This window comes from Scyliorhinus torazame, chromosome 4 (assembly GCF_047496885.1).
Source record: "Scyliorhinus torazame isolate Kashiwa2021f chromosome 4, sScyTor2.1, whole genome shotgun sequence".
Lineage (NCBI taxonomy): Eukaryota > Metazoa > Chordata > Chondrichthyes > Carcharhiniformes > Scyliorhinidae > Scyliorhinus > Scyliorhinus torazame.
In genome coordinates, this window is record NC_092710.1 from 329402082 (window position 1) to 329424413 (window position 22332).

Sequence of the window (22332 nt, forward strand, 5' to 3'; positions counted from 1 at the left end):
ACACAAGTCAGAAGGAATTACTCCCTAACCCTGTGCAACCCCCTCGCCCGCACACACACAATGGTTGGTATGGAATACTTTACTGTGGATGGCTATTGACGTGGTGCCAACCACTTGGGGGAATTAGGAAAACAAGAAGAAAATATATTCAAGGTTACAAGGAAATGAATCAGAATTCTGACAGTAGACTAACAGGGAAACAAGGAGCCAAATGGCCTCCTTATGCTTCTCATTTTATCATCAAGTTAAGTGAAAATAAATTAAATTTATTACAATTACTCCCCCCCCCTTCCCCCCTCCCTCCATGCTTCCCGACATGGGGAGGACCGTAGGGAAAGACAGATCTGAATGGATGATAACGCCGTCAACTACTCTTGTGCTGCCTTGCTGGCCCGTTTCAGAGTTACACACGCGAAACGCCACGGAAGGGTTTAATCGGCACTTCATGAAAAATTAGTCCAAGACTTGGCCTTGGCAGAAAATAACACATCTGTCTCATGTAACCTCAGTTTCAATCGAACTTCTAAGATACAAGAAGCCAGAGCTGACACAAAGTCTGGGGAAGCGAGTGAAAATGCAAGGCGGTTACCGGGAAATAAAAATCAGTACCCAACGCACATAGCTGAAAAAAAGATGATGCAGTCCAGGACAAAATAAAAACACCGCTCACTGCCCCCATCCACTGGCACTTTGATCATACAGACATAACATGAGGCCAGCCAGGAGGTGCCGGCTGGGTACGGATATTCCATTGGCGTGTGGACAATACAAGCAGCAATGCTCCAACTGGAAAACTACAAACCACCCAAGTGCTACCTCCAGCAGATTGCAAAAAGCATGTTATGAAATATATCTGTCAGACCAGAGAGGCATGTACATTGCATGTTATCATTCAGCAACTGAAAGTATGTGGGAGGGGATAGGGTGGCGGAAATAATACACATTTATATCCCCGAGAGCTGGCATCCTCCAGAAGCGTTCATTGCCATTTGGCGAGGGCAGCCACCCAAAGCGCCTGGGGATACTTCCTCCTGCCGAGCTTTCCTCTCAGAGGCCAAAATAGATTTTGTCATTCGATCGAAGAACTCAACAATAAAATAGTGGAACGTTGCCTGCAGAAGCAAGCACACGGATTGCAAATAGGTCACATACACTATTGCTGCATTAACCATCCAATACCTTCAATCTCCCACGAGTTGCACTAAACTGGAGACAAAGGGCACGATTAAATGGCCTTGTCATGTCCGACTTGGTGACACAACGAGGCCGTTGAATCTCGCGAGATTCGCGACGCTTGAAACGCATCGTGGTAACGAGATTGCGCGAGACGTCGACACGGGATGTCGGGTCCTGGGCAGAGCGTTACCCTGGCACTCCCGCTGGCACCCGGGCACCTTTGTGCTGCCAGCCTGGTGCCTTGGCACTGTCACATGGTGCCAGAGTGGCACTGCCAGGGTGCCCAGGTGGCAGCCAAGGTACCAGGCTGGCAGTGCAAAGGTGCCTGGGTGCCAGGTTGTCCACGTCAGGGATCGGGCATGTGGGTGCCTTGCTCTGAAGAGGTGGAGTGTGGGCGGGGCAGTGGGGAGGTCCGGAGGCTGTGGTGGGGGGTGCTGGGGGGTTGGGGGGGGGGGGGGGGGAGGAAAAATTATAGCGGCATTTAAAAATGGCTCCCCGATCCGTGAGTCACCTTCATGCGCTAGCTAGGTGAACTCGGCAGTGTAGGAAAATAGGTAAGTGTGGCCTCAGCGGAGTGTTCCTCGCCAAGGTAAAAAAAAACGACAAAGTCATGTTAAATAGTAATGTCATTCTCGGCACTGCAGGCATTGAGAAACCCCGCTAAATGCACCCAAACGGGACTCTGTTTTTGTCCCATTACAATCAGGCACAAAGTATCTGCAATAAAAATTGCACTGACAATATATAATACTGATTTTCTCATCTCATTTAGAACAATCCAGCATTTACACCACACACATAGGTCATGCGGCCAAGCTGATTCACACTAATGTTCATGCTCCACACGAGCATCCCTCTCCTCAACTTTATCTTACTCTAACTGTATATTCCTTTCTCACTTGTTTACTTAACTAGCCTTCATTTCGAGGCTGCTTCCGGTGATTAGAAGTTCCACATTCCAAACACATCAATATTCGTGGTCCCACAGCCTAATGGTTAAAGCTATCAGACTGCCACTTACTGTCCAGTACTCTGGTGGTTCTAGTGTCTCAGAATCAAAGATCTGTAAACACTTAATTAACTGCAAATGCTCACATTCAAAGCAATGTCTTGCATCTTTGAATTTGTCTCTATATATGATTCTGGAACATACCTCTTCATTCACCTGAGGAAGGAGCAGTGCTTCGAAACCTAGTGTTTGAAACAAACCTGTTGGACTTTAATCTGGTGTTGTAAGGCTTCTTACAGAATCAAAGCGCATGGTATCTAGTCCCACTCTCCTGCCTTAACCCCGCAACCTTGCACATTTTTTCTTTTCAGACAACAACCCAATTCCCTTTTGAATACCTCGAACGGACCTGCCTCCACCACCCTCTCAGTGAGTGTTTTCCAGACTCAAACCATCCTTTGGGTAAAAGCATTCTTCCTCACATCACTTTTACCCCTTTGGCCAATTATTTTGAATCTGTGCCCTCTAGTTCGTGATGCTCTCTGGAAGGGGAACAGTTTCTTACTATTTTCCCTCAGGAACACCTCTATCAAGACCCATCCCAGCCTTCATTTCTCTGAGGAAAACACTCCCAGCCTCTCCAATCTATCCTCATAGTTACAGTTCTTTATCCCTGGAATCATTCTTGTGAAGCTCCTCTGTACTCTCTCCAATGTCTTCACATCCTTCCTCAGGTATTCCCAGAACTGGAAGCAGTACTCCAGATGGGACCCAAGCTGAGGGCCTAACCCGTGTCTCATTAAGACTGTATTTACAGTTCACCATCCTGGTTCCACAGCCCAATGGTTAATTATTATATTACCATCAGTTTCTTGGTTCTACGGTATTTCTACAGTCTTCTGGCTAAATCCATCCAAACACCATTTATTGAAACGTCCAGTAGCTCTGTAATGGACTTATTGCAGAGACAGAGCCATGCAATGTTTAGGTTTCCAAGGTGATAGATTATTGATGCATTTGGTGCCTTTCAGAATTGATTCATTGCATAGATAGAGAATGGAATATTCACGAAGCCAAAAATGTGGAAAGATAGTCAATGTTTAAGATAATGAATAAACTATCAAACTTTGGTGCCATGTCTGCAGAAATTCAAAACATTGTTTCATAGAAAGTTGCAAAAATGTTTTATGTAGAGAATAAGGGCATTGGTCCTCAGTACATTTACAACAGCATCTTATCTTTATAAGATTGGTGCACGTGGCAGGCACACGTAGACCTTTAATTAATTTGATGGACATTAGTAAATCTTAAGTAATGACGAATGTTTGAATAACAAATCATTTTCTAAGTGACAGACATCGATTTGAACAAATCAGGAGGTTTCAGCTGAGAATTAGAAGCCAATGAGAGTAAATGAGGGATTAGGCCATAGATATGGATTCCTTTAAAAGAAATACCTCGTGGGCGAGGTTTCGTTCTTGAATTCCTGCATTCCTGAATTCTTGAATCATCTATTTCTTTATACTTTATGCTTTTATGTTTAACGCTTTGCGCTATGTTCTGACCAGTTTATGTATTATTTGATCTAAGTTTTGATTTAGTGCTTATGTAAGTGTATTAAAGTGAATAATTAGCAATAAAGTTCTATTTCTGAACACCTCCAATCAATCTGACCTTAGCTCTTATTTGAAGATAAAATAAGAGGTCGTATAATTTGGCAAGCCAGCCGGAGGACAACGGAGAAGAAAGCGACGGCAGTACCGAGGTAAGAGATTCTCGCGTTAGGGAATAGGATTTATTTCCTTCCACATCCCCAAATAATTGCTCAATAAAAGAATCCCACGGGTCTTGACAGTCTTTTGTGCTTTTTTTAACCCAAACAATCCTTTTCCTTCGCATCTCAAGTAAAAACACTTACCTGTTTAAGTGGGGTTTCTGTTTTTTTGGAACATGACCTTCTGGCAGGGCAGGTCTGTGGTCTGGCAACAAGCCTAAAAAAAAAAGAGCAATTAGTGACCCTCTGGTAACTATAGCAGCAGCTGTCTTTTATAGACTGTAACAGTTATATGCTCATACACTAGTAAAGTTCCCACACACAAACTCAAAACAGAGCTGTAAAACCCAGCCAACAACAGATACAAAAACCCCTGCCAGCATCTCCCATTTTTGAAACACAATCATTTCAGCATCAGTGACAATTGGTTCTTAAGCTAACTTTAATCACAGGCTGGGTGATCATGATTTGAATCTTGGCTCTTCCCCTGTCAAAATCACTGGTAATGCTACAGCAGTTAACTTTTGTGTTACACTAAACCATGCCTGTACATGTCAATGACAAACTAAAGATTCTGAAAACTTCACACTTTTGAGCATCAGACACACACACACAGCAATTATAAGATGTAGATGATAATGGATTAGGCATGTGTAGAACATAAATTAATTTGTGGTTACAAAATGGAAGTGAAGGGTGTCGAGGCACCATTTGATGACAACAGTCAGACAGACGGAGAAAGGAAGATAGACTTATATACTTCAACACCATCTTACATGGCCGTAGCACATCCCATACAACCAATCAAGTCTTCTGAAGCTATAATGTAGGAAATACTTCAGCTAACACGCGCACAGTAAACTATGACAAAGAAATAAATAAATGACCAGGCAACTGGTTTTAGTGATGCTGGTTGGACTCGACACCAGAGGAGTACCTTCAAACTCTTCTTCGAGATGCTGCTGTGAGATCTTTTACATTACCTGATAAGACAGACAGTGCCTCAGTTTGACATGTCAGCATCTCTGGCAGTGCTGCCCTCCCTCTGTGCTGCACGGGAATGTCAGCCTGAGATTTTGGAGCTCAAGTCTCTGGATCTTTTGACTCTCCAGAGGTCCGAGTGCTACCCATTGAGCCTTGGCAGGTGCATCAGGAAGGTCCAGCGCTCGTGCTCAACCGGAGGATTCAAGTCAGCTACTTTCAGAAAGGATGATAGTATGAAGCAAATTAACATCTGAGGTAAGAGGGAGTTTCGGTTCAGACGTGCGCTGGGCACACTCGTCTCTCAGGTGTTGGGTCACTGACGGACAACTTAACAGATCGAAGAAACAAGGCTTTTGCTGAAAACTATACACTTTTATAAAAACATGACATCAACACATAGAGTCTTCTGGCATGAGGCGGAAAATGAATCAAGACAGGGCTCCCGTAGAACATGCTGTATTGAACAGTTCCCTCAAAGTAGCCATTGTAGAAGCATTTTTATTTAACATTTCACGGCTCAATTAGTCTCTATATCCCAGGTGGCATGTCACCTGAGGAAGGAGCAGTGCTCTGAAAGCTAGTGATTTGAAACGAACCTGTTGGGACTTTAACCTGGTGTTGTAAGACTTCTTCCTCTGGGCTAGAGAATTCCAAGAAATTAACAATTTCAAGTTTTAAAAAATTCTTTCAGGGGATGTGGGCGTCGCTTGAGTTATGATGACGGAAGGGGAAAAATCATGGTACTGCACACAGAAATATATTACACACAGAAATATAAAGACCCGAGTTTGATATTTTTAAATGGACACAAACCCCAAGATGGTTGAGAATGCGTAGGTAGCTATGGACAGGACTGGCTGCAGGGTGTTTCTCTGAGGAACGATGGAACCCCACCCTGTGTTCCCAGACAAAGTACTTCCAAAAGCATCCAAAACTCATTACCATCTCTGGTAAAGGCAAGGGAAAATTGTCATGTGAGAGTACCTTTAAGAAATGGGTGTTTACAAATGGGTGTGAATATAAATATCTGTAGTGAGAGTACCTTTAAGAAATGGGTGTTTACTACTGCAGTGATGTCAGAGAGTGAGTGGAGCTGGGCTGTGTCAGCTTTTTACTTTTGTTTTAAGCTGTTTGCTGCAGCGTGTGTTTTAGTTTCGTTTTGTGTTGGAGCTGAAGCCAGACACAGCAGCTGTACTGCTGTTCTCTCTGCCATGAAAAGACTATCTCTTGATCATTTGGTGAATTCAGAATTATAAATGTTCTCAGTAGTGACTTTAACCTGATGTGCTTCTGTTAAAGGTTCTGTTTTTGTAAGTCGTATGGATGTTAAAAGGAAAGCTGAAAGGATTACTTAGTGTTGCATTCTTTGGGAGTTGTATTTGAATTAATGGTTGCGAAGATGTTCACTGTATGTTTTAAAAAGGTTAACTTGAGTTCATAGAATAAACATTGTTTTGCTTTAAAATATACTTTTCCATTTCTGCTGTACCACACCTGTAGAGTGGGCCGTGTGCTCCCCATACCACAATCTATTGAAAGTTGTGGGTCAGGTGAACTCCATGATACACTTAGACTCTAAACCCTGGCCCATAACATCATCTAAAAGACCCTCGGTGTAACTGCCTGCCGAGACTGACAAGTGGATTCTAAGTCCAGTTGGAATACACAAAGAAGGGATTAAAAAGACTTGCTTGCTTCCCTGCCTGCATCTGTCATGCTGGTGTGGCTTAGTGTGTGTGCTGTGAGGAAAAGCAGCTGGACTTTTCCCACACTGAGGGTGTGCGACACAGTACCAGAAGCAGTGCCCCTAAAAAAAGAAAATAACCATCTTTTGCAGGGATCTCTGAAACTCTCTCTCTCTGACTGTGGAAGTCGACCAGCCAGAAAATGGGTCGTAGCTGGAAAAAAGAACTAAAATATCTCTACCAAACCACAGGACACCTGAATCGAAGAATCAGCTATTCGCCAGCAGAAGTCAACAATACTGGAATCAATTTGTAATGGCCGGAACACTTCTATATCTACTCCTCAAGGACTGTTCCATATAACTTCTTATTAACATTTACTACTATTGGACTCAATTCTTACTTCTAATCTGTATGAATGTAGATGCGTGCATTTTACCATTTCTCCTTATCTTTTTAGTAGTTAAAATTTTTTTACTCTATCTTAACTCAAGGAAGCTGGTTAAATCAGTTTCTTATTAAACTCTGTCTGGAAAAGGTAAACAAGGGAAAGGAAATCTTGTTGGATTAAAGCTGGTTCCGAAGAGCAGAGAGTGGGTTGAATAAAGGCATCGAGCCAGTCATCCCTTCTCACCTCGGTTTGTAATAATTTGGGGGGTATCCCAGACAGACAATGACAAATCGAGGAGTCTTGCCCAGATCAATAACTTTTAGGGAACATCACCAGGAGGTGGTCACAACACTGGCTAGGCCAGCATTTTCTGCCCATCCCAATGGAGCCCCATGATGTGAATTAAGCACATAGTCCAGGACAACATTCCAGTGCAGTATTGAGGGAGTGCTGCACCATCAGAGATACCATCTTCCTAATGAGATGGTCGACTAGATCCCACAACACTATTTTGAGGAAGAGCAGGGGAATTCGCCCTAATGTCTTGGACAATGTTTATACCTCAACTAACATCACTTTCTCCCAGTGTCTGCGTGGGTTTCCTCCGGGTGCTCCGGTTTCCTCCCACAGTCCAAAGATGTGCAGGCTAGGTGGATTGGCCATGCTAAATTGCCCCTTCGTGTCCTAAAAGATTAGCTGGGGTTACGGGGATAGGGTGGAGGTGTGGGCTTAAGTAGGATGCTCTTTCCAAGGGCCAGTGCAGACTCAAAGGGCCAAATGGCCTCCTTCTGTGCAGTAAATTCTATGATTCTATGTTGTGTGCAAATTGCTTACTGTAGTTCCAAATATTTTGAGGGCAGCACGGTAGCATAGTAATTAGCACAATTGCTTCACAGCTCCAGGGTCCCAGGTTTGATTCCCGGCTTGGGTCACTGTCTGGAGTCTGCACGTTCTCCCCGTGTGCGCATGGGTTTCCTCCGGGTGCTCCGGTTTCCTCCCACAGTCCAAAGATGTGCAGTTTAGGTGGATTGGCCATGCTAAATTGCCCTTAGTGTCCAAAATTGCCCTTAGTGTTAGGTGGGGTTACTGGGTTATGGGGATCGGGTGGAGGTGTTGACCTTGGGTAGGGTGCTTTTTCCAAGAGCCGGTGCAGACTCGATGGGCCGAATGGCCTCCTTCTGCACTGTAACTTCTATGAAATTACAATCCTGGCTCAATATTCAATATACTTCATTAGTTGTGAAGTACTTTTGAGATACCCAGAGAAATTAAAAGGTATTATGCAAACCTTATTCCTTTTTCCCTTTAATAGTTAAGGTTTTGAGATTGCCAGAAATGTACCAAGAAGACACGGAAGCCCTTTTCCTTTGTTGCCATAAGAGCTTCCTCTAGAGGGCATGTTTCACCCGTTTTTGAATCAATTCTGCATGTTTATTTAGCAAGAGAACTCGCTCAGCAGGTCTTTTCTGATCTGGGTGAGATGGGGACTGGGGGTTCCTGACATTCCTGTGTTAGCAGAATAGGCATAGAGGTCAGGGTTTTAAAAAGCTTTCCATCATCTCTGCACCACTCCTCTCCCCATCCCCACTTCCTTACTGCCAGATTCTCAAATTAACTCTCATTTCTCTTGTCCCGTCTTTACATGAAGAAAAAGCACAAACACGTTTGCAAATTGAAACAGAAAAATTGGCAAGCGTGCAGCGACCAAAACTCCGAAGTATAAAACGTGCTGGATGCATTAAATATTTACAAAACCTCTCACTTCCATCCCAATAAAAAACATTCACTTGTTTTCATACGGATACAATATTGTTATACACCCTCAACACAGAATTTACAGGACAGCGTAAAGATAAGCTGCTTGTGCCTATCTGAATAGTCATTTAATGTCATCCAGATTCTGGATCCTGGAGGGCAGCATGGTTGCACAGTGGTTAGCACTGTTGCTTCACAGTGCCAGGGTCCCAGGTTCCATTCCCAGCTTGGGTCACAGTCTGTGCGGAGTCTGCGCGTTCTCCCAGTGTCTGCGTGGGTTTCCTCCGGATGCTCCGGTTTCCTCCCACAAGTCCCGAAGGACGTGCTGTTAGGTGAATTGGACATTCTGAATACTCCCTCTGTGTACCCGAACAGGCGCCGGAATGTGGCGACTAGGGGCTTTTCACAGTAACTTCATTGCAGTGTTAACGTAAACCTACTTGCGACAATAAAGATTATCAGAAAAATATGGTAGGGAGTGTGAAGATCCAGTATGAAGTCAAAGGAGTGGCTCTTGGCTGCATCGCTTTGGTCATGTGTGTCTTCCTTGGTATGAACCCATCCTCCCTCAATAGATGTGTGTGGTTTGCTCGAAGAGTTGGATTACTCTCCGAGAGGTTTGGGATGCTTGACGCCGACACAAATCAAAGCTGAGACTGTGCAACACACACTTGGGACTAATGCAAACAAACCTATCCCATACTTACACCATTTTCCGTCCATAGTGTTTGGACACTGTGCGTTTGTAATTGGCCTTGGAGAAGATGGTGGCGCGCCGCCTTCTGAGAATTCTGCAGCCCACCTGGCTGTAGGTACACCCAAAGTGCTGTTAGGGTGCGAGTCCCAGGATTTTGAACCAGCAAGGGAATGGCGATCTAGTTGCAAGTCAGGATGGTGTACGGTTTGGAGGGGAACTTCCAGATGGGGCTGTTCCTCTGCATCTGCCGACTTCGTCCTTCCCTCAACTCACTCCAAGCTCAAATTTTTAACATTCAATTTTGTCAACTTTTTTGACTGGTCAGCCAGCATTCTTCCATCAATGATGAATTGCTGCAAAGAGCTTCATTTCAGATCGAGGGATTTCAAGATTAACAAGGCAGAGGAATACAGAATGAACGGTCTGACGCTAGGAAGTAGAAGACCAGAGGGACATCGAGGTGCATGTCCAAAGATCCTCGAAGGTAGCAGGACTGGAAGATAAAGTGGTTAAGGCGGCATATGGGATACTTGGCTTTATTAGCCGAGGCGTAGAATATAAGAGCAAGGAACAAAGAACAAAGAAAAGTACAGCACAGGAACAGGCCCTTCGGCCCTCCAAACCTGTGCCGACCATGCTGCCCATCTAAACTAAAATCTTCTGCACTTCCGGGGTCCGTATCCCTCAATTCCCATCCTATTCATGTATTTGTCAAGATGCCCCTTAAACGTCACTATTGTCCCTGCTTCCACCACCTGTTCCGGCAGCGGGTTCCAGGCACCCACTACCCTCTGTGTAAAAAACTTGCCTCGTACATCTACTCTAAACCTTGCCCCTCGCACCTTAAACCTATGCCCCATAGTAATTGACCCCTCTACCCTGGGGAAAAAGCCTCTGACTGTCCACTTTGTCTATTCCCCCTCATAATTTTGTAGACCTCTATCAGGTCACCCCTCAACCTCCGTCGTTCCAGTGAGAACAAACCGAGTTTATTCAACCTCTCCTCATAGCTAATGCCCTCCATACCAGGCAACATCCTGGTAAATCTCTTCTGCGCCCTCTAAAGCCTCCACATCCTTCTGGTAGTGTGGCGACCAGAATTGAACACTATACTCCAAGTGTGGCCTAACTAAGGTTCTTTTCAGCTGCAACATGACTTGCCAATTCTTATACTCAATGCCCCGGCCAATGAAGGCAAGCATGCCGTATGCCTTCTTGACTACCTTCTCTACCTGTGATGCCCCTTTCAGTGACCTGTGATGCCTCTTTCAGTGACCTGTGTTGCCCCTTTCAGTGACCTGTGTACCTGTACACCTAGATCTCTCCGACTGTCAATACTCTTGAGGGTTCTACCATTCACTATATATTCTCTACCTGCATTAGACCTTCCAAAATGCATAACCTCACATTTGTCCGGATTAAGCTCCATCTGCCATCTCTCCGCCCAAGTCTCCAAACGATCTAAATCCTGCTGTATCCTCTGACAGTCCTCATCGCTATCCGCAATTCCACCAACCTTTGTGTCATCTGCAAACTTACTAATCAGACCAGTTACATTTTCCTCCAAATCATTTATATATACTACGAACAGCAAAGGTCCCAGCACTGATCCCTGCGGAACACCACTAGTAACAGCCCTCCAATCAGAAAAGCACCCTTCCATTGCTACTCTCTGCCTTCGATGACCTAGCCAGTTCTGTATCCATCTTGCCAGCTCACCCCTGATCCCGTGTGACTTCACCTTTTGTACCAGTCTGCCATGAGGGACCTTGTCAAAGGCATTACTGAAGTCCATGTAGACAACATCCACTGCCCTACCTGCATTAATCATCTTTGTGACCTGCTCGAAAAACTCTATCAAGTTAGTGAGACACAACCTCCCTTTCACAAAACCAATACGTCCATTTGCTTCCAAATGGGAGTAGATCCTGTCTCGAAGAATTCTCTCCAGTAATTTCTCTACCACTGACGTAAGGTTCACCGGCCTGTAGGTCTCTGGATTATCCTTGCTATCCTTCTTAAACAAAGGAACAACATTGGCTATTCTCCAGTCCACCGGGACATCAGACTCAACATCCACCAATTCCTTCTCTTTGGTGAATACTGCTGCAAAGTATTCATTTAGTACCTCGCCCATTTCCTCTGGCTCCACACATAGATTCCCTTGCCTATCCTTCAGTGGGCCAACCCTTTCCCTGGCTACCCTCTTGTTTTTTATGTACGTGTAAAAAGCCTTGGGATTTTCCTTAACCCGATTTGCCAATGGAGGCCAGAGGCGGTTATAATGGAGCTGGTTAGGCTTCAGCTAGAGTACTGTGCGCAGTTCTGATCGTCACACAATAGAGAGGATGTGATTGCACTAGAAAGGATGCAGAGGTGATTCGCCAGGATGTGCCTGGGCTGAAGCGTTTCAGCTATGAACAGAGACTGGATTGGCTGGAGATGTTTTCCTTGGAGCAGAGAAGGCTGAGGGGGGACCTGATTGAGGTGTACAAAATTATGAGGGGCATAGACAGGGCAGATAGGAGTAACTTTTCCCCATAGAAGAGGGGTCGATAACCAGGGGGAATAGAATTAAGGTAAGGTATAGGAGATTTGAGGAAAAATCTGGTAATCTGGAGCTCACTGCCTGAAAGGGTGTTGGAGGCCGGAACCGTCCTACTTTTTAGGAAGTATTTAGATGAGCACTTCATACATCACAGCATACAAGGCCACAGACCAAGTGCTAGAAACTGGGATTGGAATAGATAGGCTTGATGGCCAGCGCAGGCATGACGGACCAAAGGGCCTCTTTCTGTAAAACTCAATGACGATACGGCACACCTTTGCTGATGGCTAAAATGGCCAAGCATCAGGAGGAAGGTTCTGCTAAAAATGCTGCACATAAAGCTACAAAGTGTCTTTGTGGCTTGTTATTTTTGGCATTGGTGTCTGTTGCCAACCTGCTGTAGCCAGTGTTCATCATGGTGTTACACGGCGGTCCACGGGTAGTGTCGACATTTTGGTCTGTCATCAGCTAGTGATTCCCATGTATGGGCATCGACGTTTAGGGCCTTTATGTCACATTTGCAAGCCTCCCTGGAGCGGAGCTATGGGCGTCCCAGTTGTAGACTGGCTCCGGCTATTCCATCACAAATCACCCTCCGTAAGGCAGAGCTTCACAGTTTGTACGCACTAATCAACCAGAGGTGCATTTGGTGACTGGGGCAAGTCCACAGGACGGAGGACGATCACATTTCTGATTCTTGTTTAAGGTCTCGGACTTTGATTTGCAGAAGTCAAGCTGTAAAGGTGGACAACATTAAGATGTCTCTTGCTAAATACTCAAAATTCTGCAAACTGTGACACAAGCCTGTTCGATGTTTACTTTATTAAACAGCACAGGAAGTGGTCATTCAGACATCCGGCTCCCCAAAGGAGCCTTCCAGTTTGAAAGCTATCGTGGACTTTGTTTCCACTATTTTTGGTAGGGCATTCCATGTCTGGAGCATCACCGTTTTCGAAAACAACTACTAGACTGTCCCTTTATCATTTTTGGTGATGATATTAAATTTACAGCCTTTAGTCACTGACTCAATAACCAGTGGTAATAACATTACCCAATTTAGTCCATCAAATCCTCTCAGCTTTGAATACCCTGATCTTAACCTTCTTTGTTCTCATGCAGATCCTAGATTTCCCTCGTCCCTCTTCATAATTCAAGTCTCTGAGCATCGACCCTGTCAAGCACACTCAGAATTATTTTTTGTTACAGTGATATCACACGCAATCTTCAAATCTTTAGCGCATATAGGCTAATTCTACGCAATCTCTCCACATCGGACAACTGACCAGGGTGAGGTTTGGGCCGGTCAAGGACAATAGTGGGAACTTGTGCATGGAGTCAGAAGAAATAGGAGAGGCGTTGAATGAATACTTTTCTTCAGTGTTCACAAAGGAGAGGGGCCATGTTTTTGAGGATGAGAGTGTGATTCAGGCGGGTAGGCTGGAGGAAGTAGATGTTCTGAGGAAGGATGTATTAGCAATTTTGAAAAACCAGAGGGTCGACAAGTCCCCTGGGCCAGATGCCAGATGGGATATACTCAAGGATTCTTTGTGAGGAAAGGGATGAGATTGCAGAGCCTTTGGCTTTGATCTTTGGGTCCTCGCTGTCCACGGGGATAGTGCCAGAGGACTGGAGAGTGGCAAATGTTGTTCCTCTGTTCAAGAAAGGGAATAGGAATGACCCTGGTAATTATAGGTCAGTTAGTCTTACTTCGGTGGTCGGGAAGATAATGGAAAAGGTCCTGGAGGATAGGATTTATGACCATTTGGAAAGATGCAGCTTAATCCAGGATAGTCAACACGGATTCGTGAAGGGTAGGTCTTGCCTCAGAAATTTGACTGAATTCTTTGAGGAGGTAACTAAGTGTGTAGATGAATGTAGAGCAGTTGATGTCGTATACATGGATTTTAGTAAGGCGTTTGATAAGGTTCCCCATGGTCGGCTCATGAAGAAAGTAAAGAGGTGTGGGATAGAGGGAAATTTGGCCAATTGGATAAATAACTGGCTATCACATAGAAGACAGAGGGTGGTGGTGGATGGAAAATTTTCAGACTGGAGACCAGTTACCAGCGATGTACCACAGGGATCAGTGCTGGGTCCTCTGCTATTTGAGATTTTTATCAATGTTTTGGAGGAGGGGGCTGAAGGGTGGGTCAGTAAATTTGCTGATGACACCAAGATTGGTGGAGTAGTGGATGAGGTGGAGGGCTGTTGTAGGCTGCAAAGAGATATTGATAGGATGCAGAGCTGGGCCGAAAAATGGCGGATGGAGTTTAACCCTGATAAGTGCGAGGTGAATCATTTTAGTAGAAAAATTTTGAATGTGGATCACAGGGTCAACGGCAGGGTTCTGAGGAATGTGGAGGAACAGAGAGATCTTGGGGTTCATGTCCACAGATCTCTGGAGGTTGCCACTCAAGTGGATAGAGCTGTGAAGAAGGCTTATAGTGTGTTAGCGTTTATTAACAGGGGGCTTGAGTTTAAGAGCCACGGGGTTATGCTGCAACTATACATGACCCTGGTGAGACCACATTTGGAGTATTGTGTGCAGTTCTGGTCACCTCATTATAGGAAGTATGTGGAAGCATTGGAGAGGGTGCAAAGGAGATTTACCAGGATGCTGCCTGGTTTGCAGGATAGGTCTTATGAGGAAAGGTTGAGGGAGCTAAGGCGTTTCTCTTTGGAGCGGAGGAGGATGAGAGGCGACTTAATAGAAGTTTATAAGATAATGAGGGGGATAGATAGAGTGGACGTTCAGAGACTATTTTCTCGGGTGGATGTAGCCGTTACAAGGGGGCATAACTATGAGGTTCATGGTGGGAGATATAGGAGGGATGTCCGAGGTAGGTTCTTTACTAAGAGAGTGGTTAGGGTGTGGAATGGACTGCCTGCTGTGATAGTGGAGTCGGACACTTTAGGAACTTTCAAGCGGTTATTGGACAGGCACATGGAGCACACCAGAATGACAGGGAGTGGGAAAGCTTGATCTTGGTTTCGGACAATGCTCGGCACAACATCGAGGGCCGAAGGGCCTGTTCTGTGCTGTACTGTTCTATGTTAATCCTCTCCAGTCTGGAATTAATCTTGTGTGTGTTCACTGCACCCCCGCATGACAAGTATATTCTTCCCTGTGTACGGAGACCAAAACTGTGCACAGTACTCCAGTGTAGTCTCCCCAAAACGCTGCACTATTGCAGCAAGACTTCTTGACTCTAATTGCCTTACTAAAGGCCAGCATTCCTTCCTAATTGCTTGCTGTACCTGTGGAGGGCCTCGATCTAGAGGTCCCACTCAGGACTGTGGGTGGCACGGTGGTTAGCACTGCTGCCTCACAACTCCAGGGTCCGAGGTTCAATTCCGGCCTCGGGTGACTGTGTGGAGTTTGCACCTTCTACCCATGTCTGCGTGGGTTTCCTCCGGGTGCTCTGGTTTCCCCCCGCGGTCCTAAGATGTGCAGGTTAGGTGGATTGGCCATGATAAATTGCCCTTCGTGTCCAAAACGTCAGGTGGGGTTACTGGGATAGAGTGGAGATGTAGGCTTGAGTAGGGTGCTCTTTCCAAGGGCCAGTGCAAACTCGTTGGGCCAAATGGCCTCCTTCTGCATTGCAAGTTCTATGAGATGAAGAGAAATGTCTTCGCCCAGAGGGTTTTGAATCTTTGGAATTCCTACCCCAGAAGGCGGGGGTACTCAGTATTTGAGTATATTCAAGGCTGAACTTAAGGGAATCATGTGATGTGGTGATCGGGGGCAGGGGAGTTGAGTGGAGGTCAGCCATGATCGTACTGAATGATGGAGCGATCTCGAGGGGCGGAATGGCCTACTCTGGCCATTTCTTATATTGTAAATTAGGCAACTCTCCTCTTAAACATTTGAGATTTTCCAATGCCAGCTCAAAATGATTGTGGTCTCTCACTGAACCCCTGTGTCCAGACCATACAAGTTGCTCACTGGTGAGCTTAAATGATGTATCATTGTGGCTACAACATCCAATATTTATGGTAACCCTGCCAGGCGCAAACAAATACAACTAAAAAAACTCCACGACAGGTGTTCTGCCCTTTGTGGGTGGGAACTACAACACAAATTGTATCCTGATATCCAATTACAAAAGAAGGTTATATTTCCTTTGAGGACTACAAATGGGTTCAGATGAGAAACGATAAGAGGCCTGGGAGGTTACTGAACCATGCTAGTATGGCAGTGCCAATTTACTCACAACTATCTTTCATTTAGCACTTAATGCCAAGCCAGTTGTCATGATACCCTGTCGGAACCTAGGTCAGTCTTACCTCATATTGTTTAAACAATGTAAAGAAATTAAGATTTATATATTTTATACAAAGTAAGGCATTTATTTTTAACTTCTGCTCAATGCAGATTCCACTTCCCATTGTAACCCTTTCTAGATGAATGAATAAAGGCTCTCTGCTCTTCATTCGGAATATTGTTGATGCTGACAAAGCTTTTCCCACCCCGAGTTACCCTTAAAACTCCTGTGGGTGCTGGCTGGCTCCTTCATGATTCATAGCAATTGCCTTTGTAATGGGTGGCAGGCTATGCCAGTTCGGTGGAAATGAAAAGTTAATACATTCTCAGGTTGAAGTCAGTGACTCCTGGTGGTTGTTACCTGCTGTCATCCTTATGAACCTTCATTTGCACTTTCTCCAGTGTCTCTATCTCCATCTCCCCAATGACACTGAATAACGCCGAGGCAAGAATTGTTCAAATGACTCACACTTTTCGAATTGGCCGACTTCCAACCTTCTCAACAATCTTACGCCACATGATCTTCAGGAAAACGTAAATTTCTCTCTGCCCCAATTTACATCATACACAGGTGACATGGTAGCACATTATGGGCAGCACGGTAGCACAGTGGTTAGCACTGTGGCTTCACAGCTCCAGGGTCCCAGGTTCGATTCCCGGCTTGGGTCACTGTCTGTGCGGAGTCTACACGTTCTCCCCGTGTCTGCGTGGGTTTCCTCCGGGTGCGCTGGTTTCCTCCCACAGCCCAAAGATGTGCAGGTTAGGTGGATTGGGCTTGTTACATTGCCCTGAGTGTCCAAAAAAGGTTGGGTGGGGTTGCTGGGTTACGGGGATAGGGTGGAGGTGTGGGCTTGGGTGGGGTGCTCTTTCCAGGGGCTGGTGCAGACTTGATGGGCTGAATGGTCTTCTTCTGCATTGTAAATTCTATGATCCTTGGTTAGGAATTTATTGCTGGTCCTCAGGACCACCCTGGACAGAGACCCCAGCCTTTCAGAGTTGAAACAGTAACTATTACTCCCTGAAATTTCACCTAGCTTTTACCCGAGTTGACCGTTACTATTCTAATCTTCATTCTGATGCTATGTTGCCCGCATTTAACTGCCCTCTACAGACTGAAGTCACAGGGCTAGGCAGTCAGCTGCACAAGATGGGGAAGATGATTTAGAGAGAAAAAAAATAAATGTGCGGACGTGCTACAAATCATGACTTCAATGACCACTCCAACTAACAAACGTGCTGGGAAGTCATGTAGCAAAGTAATAACAATATTAAAGAAATAAGAGAGGACAAGCAAACACACGTATGTCCGCTTTGATTTGAAGTCAAACAATGCTTCTGGAAGCACTTTTGCCTTAAACGCCCATTATCTTGAGCCCTGGCAGGCAATGCTGTTTACCCAAGTAACTATAGTCACTGATTTTCAGACCTGCATTGGTCTTCTTCCTCAGATGGTTAAGAATGAGATGTACCTTGTGCCAACAGAAGAGAAACAGGAAATTACCTTCTGTACTGCAGCTAGGCACTGTACAATTTTATGAATTGTACATTATGTTCCACAGGCCTTTGTTGTATCACCATATCAAGGCAAAGCCTTGTTTGTTCAGTTGGGTTGTGAAAGTGCTCCACTTGCCAGCTACGTGCCCAGCCAAGTGGTGCCATACTTCGTTCACAGAATGACCCTGACATAACATGATCGGTCATTGGTTAACAGGTAACTTTTCCGATGGGTAGGAGTGGAAAAAAGAAAATATAGAACTCAATATTTCTCTCTTGTGATCTGAATACATGGTAACTGTTGGACATCAATGTCACCCATACACGGCGGGATCATGAGCTTTGTGTTAAATTACTAACAGGAATAGCGGCGGTGGGGACGGGGGGGGGACGGGGGGGGGGGTGGCAGGGGGAAAAAGGGGGTAGTGTTCTAAAATTGGGCAGGAGGAAGAGATTTAAACCAAAAGATTTTTCATAAGTTACATTTCAAATCAAAGGTGAATCTAAATAATGTACGAAAACAATGGCAGGCTTTAATTTGTCCAACCAACTTACCTTAGTGCTTCATTGGCTAACACAGCAGCCATTAATGCAGAACAAGATCCCACAAATAGCAATGACATGAATTTTCCTTTTGGGAGTCCTGGTCGAGGGAGGGTGGCTGGATAGGAGGCTACAGGATGGGGAGTTTCAGTTTTTTTTAACAAATAGCGCAAGGGGAACTTTTCAACATCCACCTCGGTCACTTGTACAAGCTTTAGTACAGGAGTGTGGAGGGAAAGGCCACCTCTGGGATCTACAATCGAACTCTCTAATGGATCGAATGCATCCATCCTTTGATTTGTTAAAGTATTGAAATGAGGGCAAGGCAGGGCAGTTTTGCTCAGGAAAGCAATAAAGGAGTAGGTGTGAGGGATTATGGCACACGACTGGCACCTATTGCTGACACAAGGATAAATTCACGGCACGGTGGCCACAGTGGTTAGCACTGCTGCCTCACAGCTCCAGGGTCCCAGGTTCAATTCCGGCCTCGGGTGACTGTCTGAGTGGAGTTTGCACTTTCTCCCCGTGTCTGTGTGGGTTTCCTGCAGGTGGCTCCAGTTTCCTCCCACAGTCCATAGATGTGCAGGTTAGGTGGATTGGCCATGTTAAATTGCCCCTACTTTCCAAAAGGTTGCGTGGGGTTACTGGTTTACAGAGATAGGGTGGAGGCGTAGGGTGCTCTTTCCAAGGGCCGGTGCAGACTCAACGGGCCGAATGGCATCCTTATGCTCTGTGTTATGCGCCAGGGTTTAGAGAACCCCAAAGTGTATCATGGAGTTCACCTGATCCACAACTTTTAATAGATTGTGGTATGGAGAGCACACGGCCCACTCTACAGGTGTGGTACAGCAGAAATGGAACAGTATTTTTTAAACAAAACAATGATTATTCTATGAATTCAAGTGAACCTTTTTAAAACAAACAGTAACCATTAATTCAAATACAACCCCCAAAGAATACAACACTAAGTAATCCGTAAACTGTCCTTTAAACATCCAGAAGACTTTAAAAAAAAAACTTTAAACAGAAGCACATCAGGTTAAAGTCACTACTGCGAGCAGTTATTAGTTTCAAATCACCAAAGGATCGATTTACATTCTTTAGAGTGCAGAGAGCGACTCTAATACACCTTCTGGCTGTGACTGCAGCTATCCAGCTCTGAAAACGAAACTAAAACACACCATGCAGCAAACAGCCTAAAACGAAAGTAAAAAGCTGACAGCCCAGCTCCACCCACTCTCTGACATCACTGCAGTAATAAACACCCATTTCTTAAAGGTATTCCCACATGACAACTGTAAATTCTATGAAATACAGACAAGGGAGGCCATTTGGTCCGTCTACTTTAGCCTTTCATAGATACCTACAATCCATCCATCACAACATTCAATTTGCTCTTTAGTGGGCCTGACCAACCCGACCTGAAGACCATTCAGATACAGATCACTCTTTGTATGACAAAGTGCTTCTGGAAATGTTTATAATAATCGTTAGTGTCACAAGTAGGCTGACATTAACACTGCAATGAAGTTACTGTGAAAAGCCCCTCGTCGCCACATTCCGGCACCTGTTCGGGTCACAGTGGGAGAATTCAGAATGTCCAATTCACCTAACAGCACGTCCTTCGGGACTTGTGGGAGGAAACCGGAGCACCCGGAGGAAACCCACGCAGACACGGGGAGAACGTGCAGACTCCGCACAGACAGCGACCCAAGTCAGGAATCGAACCTGGGACCTTGGCGCTGTGAAGCAACAGTGCTAACCACTGTGCTAAATTGTACCAGTTTGTATAAAACGTTGTGGTTTAGCTTCAATGCTTAGCACAGGCCTTTGCTTTCTTCATTTAGTGGTGTTAGCGCTGTAAGGTCCCCTCTTATTTATCAACTCAAATCTTTCCTAGTTCATTGTTACCATCAGGGTTTGGCTACTTTCTTGTGCCTCAGTGACCAAACCAAAATGCTACCCAGAGCACTTTTAGTACCACAAATTCAGAATTGAACTCTACTGAACAGCTCTGAAGTGACAAGGTGCATCATCGCGGTTTAGTTCAATCTCACTCCTTAGAAAATTTGGTGATTATCACATTGCAGTTTATGGGAGTTTGCTGTGCACAAATTGGCTGCCACATTCCTACATTACAACAGTGACTAGAACTCTAAAGTACTTCATGGGCTGAAAAGCATTTTCCTATTTCCAGAGGTTGTGACAAGCGCTGTACAAATTAACATTCTTCCATTTCTTCTGTCACTTGGTTGAATTTGTTTTTAACCTCACTCGGTCTCTACAGGAACAGAGTCCCTTCAGTGTAGATTTTAGCTTTACCAACATGTCCAGAAAACCCAAGCAAATTACATCAGTCATTAATGCCAGTTGCTGAACCCCCTTCGACCAATGGCATGCTTCTCTGGTGAATACTTCCAGCTAACACATTCACATCCTAAAGCGATCGCAGTTCCTTTTTCTTTGGTGTTAATCCATTTTGGATCCTGCAGACATGCTGGAGACTAATAATCGGCAGCAAAACGGAACAGCCTTCCATTCTCCGCAGTCTGCCATTTACTACCTGTGACATTTCAACAAGTTTCAATGACAGACTCTTTCCTTTATTTAACATGAAGACTACAACCTCCTCAATCAAATCATTAGTTCACAACCAATACAGTAGACAAGCGTCAGCACCTGGACATGGGGGTTGATAACCCTGCACTGACATCCTACCCTAGAAAACCAGGGTTATAAGTGGTGACCATTTGCTTGCGCACATCTGCCTAGCTTTCAACTGAGCCACCACACTGCAGCTTGTGACTGTTTCAAAGCCATTGCTAACTTCATTGTCTTTCATTTCGGTGAGTGTATCATCATATTTTCAATGAGGGCACAAGCATGGGGGGACTCTGCACCCAAAATAAATTATCCCGTGTGTATGTCCTACAAACTGCCTTCCGTTAGTTCCTTTTCCTTCAGCGTCAGGTCTTGACAAATATGAGGTAATGCATTTTGGAAGGTCTAATACAGGTAGGGAATATACAGTGAATGGTAGAACCCTCAAGAGTATTGACAGTCAGAGAGATCTAGGTTTACAGGTCCACAGGTCACTGAAAGGGGCAACACAGGTGGAGAAGGTAGTCAAGAAGGCATACGGCATGCTTGCCTTCATTGGCCGGGGCATTGAGTATAAAAATTGGCAAGTCATGTTACAGCTGTATAGAACCTTAGTTAGGCCATACTTGGGAGTATAGTGTCAATTCTGGTCGCCACACTACTGGAAGGATGTGGAGGATTTAGAGAGGGTGCAGAAAAGATTTACCAGGATGTTGCCTGGTATGGAGGGCATTAGCTATGAGGATCGGTTGAATAAACTCGGTTTGTTCTCACTGGAACGACGGAGGTTGAGGGGTGACCTGATAGAGGTCTACAAAATTATGAGGGGCACAGACAGAGTGGATAATCAGAGGCTTTTCCCCAGGGTCAGTTACTAGGGTGCAAGGTTTCGAGGAGATGTTCGAGGCAGGTTTTTTTTTTTTTTTTTTTTACACAGAGGGTAGTGGGTGCCTGGAACTCGCTGCCGGAGGAAGTGGTGGAAGTAGGGACGATAGTGACGTTTAAGGGGCATCTTGACAAATACATGAATAGGATGGGAATAGGACATTACAGCGCAGTACAGGCCGTTCGGCCTTCGAAGTTGCGCCGACCTGTGAAACCACTCTAAAGCCCATCTACACTATTACCTTATCATCCATATGTCTATCCAATGACCATTTGAATGCCCTTAGTGTTGGCGAGTCCACTACTGTTGCAGGCAGGGCATTCCACGCCCTTACTACTCTCTGAGTAAAGAACCTACCTCTGACATCTGTCCTATATCTATCTCCCCTCGTGCTAGACATCACCATCCGAGGAAGAAGGCTCTCACTGTCCACCTTATCCAATCCTCTGATCATCTTGTATGCCTCAATTAAGTCACCTCTTCACCTTCTTCTCTCTAACGAAAACAGCCTCAAGTCCCTCAGCCTTTCCTCAAAAGATCTTCCCTCCATACCAGGCAACATTCTGGTAAATCTCCTCTGCACCC

General features: G+C 45.1%; 1 protein-coding gene across 1 annotated transcript in view; it reads right to left on the reverse strand.

Moving 5' to 3' along the window:
- Positions 1 to 22332, reverse strand: part of mrps18a (mitochondrial ribosomal protein S18A) — a 164508-nt gene that overhangs the window by 109029 nt on the left and 33147 nt on the right. Inside the window, exon 5 of the mRNA XM_072500202.1 lies at positions 4044 to 4116. Within this exon, the coding sequence (XP_072356303.1) occupies positions 4044 to 4116 (73 nt within the window). The remainder of the gene's footprint in view (positions 1 to 4043; positions 4117 to 22332) is intronic.